This window comes from Sinocyclocheilus anshuiensis, unplaced genomic scaffold, assembly GCF_001515605.1.
Source record: "Sinocyclocheilus anshuiensis isolate Anshui unplaced genomic scaffold, SAMN03320099.WGS_v1.1 scaffold967, whole genome shotgun sequence".
NCBI lineage: Eukaryota > Metazoa > Chordata > Actinopteri > Cypriniformes > Cyprinidae > Sinocyclocheilus > Sinocyclocheilus anshuiensis.
Genome location: NW_015542427.1, coordinates 209,891 through 216,349, shown reverse-complemented (window position 1 = coordinate 216,349; position 6,459 = coordinate 209,891). Strand labels below are relative to the sequence as shown.

Below are 6,459 nucleotides of genomic sequence, written 5' to 3'. Positions count from 1 at the left end.
CTTAAAATTTTGACCATTAATGTACTTTTAAGATATGATATTAGGATGAAGTAGACTACAAGTGCACATTCAATACAATTAAGTGCACTTTTTTTCACAAGGTACATCAAGGCATTCTAATGTCTATTTATAATTAGTGATGTTTTCTAAGGAAATATATTTCTCATACTAAATATTAAACTTTTGTTTGTTCTGCAGACATAAATAATATGCCAAGTCATTAAGCTTATTGAGGAAAGACGTGCTGTTATTAGCACACTTTGATGCAGTTCTTTATGATAGTTGTGTGTTAGGATTCACTTTTGCCTTTATATGGCATAGAAGTTCTTGCATATCTTCTTTCTCTGTTATCTGTGAAACTGAAATTCAGACCTCTGATGTGATTTCTTCCAGGGGATCTCAAACTCGAGCATTATTTAGGTGTGTAGTACCAAAGCCCAGATCAGACAGAAGTGCTATATAAGTGTTGAGATGACAGAATCAGGTCGTGTGCATAGAGCCGGCGTTTGATCTGTCAGTCATACAGAACATCTCTCACTCTCTGGGTCTTTAAGAATTATATAATTGTTAATAAACCTGTAAATAATTCACTTCCAGTGCAGTATATATAGCTACATTTGCGGAGATTCATTACAAGGAACTACTTTTCAATTAGAGCCAATTAATAGTCAGTTTCAGAATTAAATTGTGGTTATTCTTTGAAAGGATTCAAGATGATATAACCATCCTCCTGAGAAAAAAACTAAGAGTGAAAGTCTAAGATTCTTGAAAATAAGAATTTCAGGTAGTTTGACATAATGATTGACTATTATTTATTAAAAAATATTATAAAATTATAGTAGCCTATAAAATTATATATAAAAGTAGTGAAGCGGTTTTGTGTAAACAGTCTTTAAATGCAAAATTATGTCACTTTTTGAGGTTTGGCACTATTTTAAAGAGCATTTTTTTTTTGCCTTTGATGTTGGCTGAATTCCTAGGATGAAAAATGTGCAGCCATAGACATTTTACCAAGTTTATTTTCATTTGTATTACATTTATTAATGAGTTTTAAGGATTAGTTCTTCAGGCAGATTCCACAGTGATTACAAAAACAATTTGGAGATAATTCCATTCATATTAAAGGCATTCTAAAACTAGACTGAGAGATTGAAATCTGAATTAGCTGGCATGAGAAACACCCTGAGGGATTTGAAGGCCTCATCTCTCCACGGCAGCTTTACCCTTTGACCTGAATGATCAGTCCATGAAGCACAGCCGAAATACCGTTAACACATTCTGCCAGCTCTGATGCTTTATATTTCAGAGGAGAGAGAAAAGGTTAAATCTGCATCACTTTGCAACACTTCACCAGATAGTAGAAAGAAACTATGAAAATCAGCAGAAGAAGATGATCGTGGAGGCCTGAAACAGTGAAACAGAGGGGCCTGACTTTAAGAGCTTGACTTTTAAATAGCTTATGTTTTTTTAATGACCATAATTAAGGAGATATCAAGTCATGCAGTAGATCTGAGCTAAGAGTAGTCAAGTCTCAGTCTTCTTCACTTCACCTGAGATGCCCTGAGCAAGAATTAGTTTTGAATTTATTAAATTTGGGTTACATTTGTCTCATGATCTCAGAGTAAAAGAGCTCTTCAACAAAATATTTAATATTTATAGCTGAATAATAAATAGCCTGTTCTGCTGTTTGATTCAGTCTGCACTGTTCTTGTAAGGAACAAGTGATAATATAAAGTAAGCCAGTTATTATCACTATAGAAAACTATCAGGGCCCTGACACAAATCAATACATACATATTTATAAAATTAATAAAAATACAGTACCTTTAAGATTTTGGGAGTCATTTTTAAAAATACATTAATACTTTTATTGAGGAACGATGCATTAAATTGATCAAAAGTTACAGTAAAAACAGAATGTTACAAAGCATTTCTATTTCAAATAAATGCTGTTCTTTTAAACTTTATATTCTTTAAAGAATCCTGGGTTACACTGTTACAGTGTAATTATACTTATAAGTACGGAGTAATATTAATTAACTACATGTACTTACTATTATAATAACCATTAATTATGCATAATTAATGGTTATTATAATAGTAAGTACATGTAACATGTGTAACAATGACACCTTAAGATAAAGTGTTATCGAATCCTGAAAAAATATATCATTGCTTCCACAAAAATATTAAGCAGCAAAACTGTTTACAATGTTGATGATAATAAGAAATGTTTCTTGAGCACTAAATCAGCATATTAGAATGATTTCTGAATGATCATGTGACACTGAAGACTGGAGTAATGATGCTGAAAATTCAGCTTTGCATCACAGGAATAAATTATTTAGAAAAATATTCAAATTTAAAACACTTATTTTAAATTATAGTAAAATTTCTTTTTGACTTTTTTGATCAAATAAATACAGCATTTGGTAAGAATAATTCTTTTAAAACATAAAATATTAAATTAACATTTATCTACTGTAAACGTTGTGATGCCAAAGATAACGTGGTTTTATAAGTCTATTGAGGTCAAAGTTGAATGGCTTAAAATGACCTCCACAAACTTCAGCACACACACAGCAAACTGGAGCAACAGATTCAAGGTTAATACAACATAGTAATCAAGCCAGCTCTCCCCTGCAGTCGGCAGTCTGGTTGTTGACATTTCCTCTGATGCAGTTGGTATTTCACAACTCCTTCAGTGTAATAGAAGCTGATTGGAGGTCTGAACCACTTTGCCCTGCACAGCAGATATGTGTCTCACCTGCGCTGTGGCATTCAGCCATTCAGCCCATACCCACACTATCACAGCCTCTCACGGGCCTCATAGACTCTCATTTAGGCATTTAAGTTTTTGTCAGTATCTGTTTCTCTCTCTCTCTCTCTCTCTCTCTCTCTCTCTCTCTCGTTCATATGCAAACACACTGCATTCATTTTTTTTTCTTCAGGGTAGGTGTACGGCGGGAAGTTTGCCCAATGACAGATTAATTGGTTTGGAATAGTGCCACTCTCTGGGACTTGAGTTTGCCCTGTGTGTGTTTTCATGCAGTGCTGTGCCATCTGTCTCTGTGGCACTGCCATACCCATCAATATGCCCGTCATCTACACACACACACACACACACACACACACGCACACATATATCTGTCCCCTGTTCACTTGGCACAGGACTTTGTAAAACTCTCTCTAATGTCTCTTTGAGTAATGTATTATCGGCCATGTGTTTCTCATAATGAATGGTATATTAGATGTGCCTGCCATTCCTGCTGCACACACTTATGGTTAGGGATTTCAACAAACCCCTAATGCTGAGTATTAAACTTTGGCGAGTAGCTAATCCCACACATGAATGATACCTCAAATTATTTACATTTGCATTTACATTTATTCATTTAGTGGATGCTTTTATTGAAAAATGACAAATAAAGAACATCACAAGCAATTTGAGGAGAGGTGTTATTACAAGTGATCAAACCTGTGATTCTTACCTCATGTAAACATGTGGAAACATTATCTGTCCTTCATAGGGTTTGGCTCTTTGGAAACGGGCCAGTAAGCAACACCCTAGTAATTACTCGAAATACCCTAGAAACCATAAAGCAGTGCACTAAACGACATCCAGAACACCTAACAACTGCATAACAACACCCTAGTGACCACTCACCACTCACTAAACCCTACATCCACCTAGGAGTGTCATAGCAACCTTATAACAACATGTTAAAAAAACACTCAGAATACCTAGCAACTCCATAGCAACACCCTAACAATCACTCTCAATACCTAACAGCTCCAGAGCAACACCCTAGCAATCCCTCAGAACACCCAGCAACTCTAGAGCAACACTCTAGAAATCACTCAGAACACCCAGCAACTCTAGAGCAATACTCTAGAAATCACTCAGAACACCCAGCAACTCTAGAGCAACACTTTAGAAATCAGTCAGAACAGATAGCAACTCTATATTAAAACCCTAGCAATCACTCAGAACACCTAGCAACTCTAGAGCAACACTCTAGAAATCACTCAGAACACCTAGCAACTCTATAGCAACACTGTAGCAATCACTCAGAACACCCAGCAACTCTAGAGCAACACTCTTGAAATCACTCAGAACACCTAGCAACTCTAGAGCAACACTCTTGAAATCACTCAGAACACCTAGCAACTCTAGAGCAACACTCTTGAAATCACTCAGAACACCTAGCAACTCTAGAGCAACACTCTTGAAATCACTCAGAACACCTAGCAACTCTAGAGCAACACTCTTGAAATCACTCAGAACACCTAGCAACTCTAGAGCAACACTCTTGAAATCACTCAGAACACCTAGCAACTCTAGAGCAACACTCTTGAAATCACTCAGAACACCTAGCAACTCTATAGGAACACCCTAGCAATCACTCAGAACACCCAGCAACTCTAGAACAACACTCTAGAAATCACTCAGAGCACCTAGCAACCCTATAGTAACACTGTAGCAATCACTCAGAACACCCAGCAACTCTAGAGCAACACTCTAGAAATCACTCAGAACACCTAGCAACTCTAGAGCAGCACTCTAGAAATCACTCAGAACACCTAGAAACTCTATGGCAACACTCTAGAAATCATTCAGAACACCTAGCAACTCTATAGCAACACTCTAGCAATCACTCAAAACACCCAGCAACTCTAGAGCAACACTCTAGAAATGACTCAGAACACCTAGCAACTCTATAGCAACACTGTAGCAATCACTCAGAAAACCCAGCAACTCTATAGCAACACTCTAGAAATCACTCAGAACACCTAGCAATTCTATAGGAACGCCCTAGCAATCACTCAGAACACTTAGCAACTCTATAGCAACACTCTAGATAGCAATCACTCAGAACACCCAGCAACTCTAGAGCAACACTCTAGAAATCACTCAGAACACCTAGCAACTCTATAGCAACACTGTAGCAATCACTCAGAACACCCAGCAACTCTAGAGCAACACTCTAGAAATCACTCAGAACACCTAGCAACTCTATAGCAACACTGTAGCAATCACTCAGAACACCCAGCAACTCTATACCAACACTCTAGAAATCACTCAGAACACCTAGCAACTCTATAGGAACACCCTAGCAATCACTCAGAACACCCAGCAACTCTAGAACAACACTCTAGAAATCACTCAGAGCACCTAGCAACCATAGGAACGCCCTAGCAATCACTCAGAACACCTAGCAACTCTATAGCAACACTCTAGAAATCACTCAGAACACCTAGCAACTCTATAGGAACGCCCCAGCAATGACTCAGAACACCCAGCAACTCTAGAGCAACACTCTAGAAATCACTCAGAACACCTAGCAATTCTATAGGAACGCCCTAGCAATCACTCAGAACACTTAGCAACTCTATAGCAACACTCTAGAAATCACTCAGAAGACCTAGCAATTCTATAGGAACGCCCTAGCAATCACTCAGAACACCTAGCAACTCTATAGCAACACTCTAGAAATCAGCAACACTCTTGAAATCACTCAGAACACCTAGCAACTCTAGAGCAACACTCTTGAAATCACTCAGAACACCTAGCAACTCTATATCAACACTCTAGCAATCACTCAGAACACCTAGCAACTCCATAATGCAGCACACGAAAAACACCCAGAACACCTAGCAACTGCATAACAATGCCATAGCAATTACTCAGAACACCCTAGCAACCATATTAAAGCATGTTAAAAACATTCATGACACCTAGCAACCACATAGCAATGCTTTAGCAATCACTCAGAATACCTTAGCAACCAAATTAAAGAATGCTGAAATTGACTCTTAGCAACGACAGAGCAACGCCTTAGCAATTTCTCAAAATACCCTAGTAACCAATAAGACGACTCTGAATGCCTACCAACTGCATAGAAACACCCTAGCAACCCAATAATGGCCAAGCAACCACCCAAAACATGAAGTAAATGAAATACCAATGTGATAAGCACTCTGAACACCATAGCAACTGCATGGCAACACCCTGGCAACCACCCACAACACCCTAGAATCACAGAGGATATTTTTACACAGGCAAACACAGAAATATAAAAATCTAGCTACAGAATAATGATGTATTGTCATAAGTTGTTCAAGTCGAAAGTAAAGGAGAAAAAATGGTTCAGAAGATCTGAAACGGTCTGATGTCTCTCTGTCTGTCTTTTGTGCTCGTTGTGCTGTCTGTCTCTGTCGATACACTGATGTGTTTGTGTTTGTCTCCTCAGCTGCTGGGTTTCATCTACGCCTGCTACGTCATCAGTGTCATCACAGAGGAGGAGGACAGCTGTGAGTATCTTCTCTTATATCCTATCGTGCCCGCCCATCTGTCTGGTTGGCAGTAGTTGGTGTGGATGGCTGACATCTGTCTGCTCAGGTCAAAAAGTGTGTGTGTGTGTGTGTGTGTGTGTGTGTGTGTGTGTGTGTGTGTGT

General features: G+C 38.3%; 1 protein-coding gene across 2 annotated transcripts in view; it reads left to right on the top strand.

The window, feature by feature from the left end:
• The window catches only part of LOC107693550 (sodium/potassium-transporting ATPase subunit beta-1-interacting protein 3-like), a 73,529-nt gene that overhangs the window by 51,422 nt on the left and 15,648 nt on the right, over window positions 1-6,459 (top strand). For both annotated transcript variants that reach the window (XM_016492975.1, XM_016492976.1), the window contains exon 5: window positions 6,255-6,315. In XM_016492975.1, the coding sequence (XP_016348461.1) occupies window positions 6,255-6,315 (61 nt within the window). The remainder of the gene's footprint in view (window positions 1-6,254; window positions 6,316-6,459) is intronic.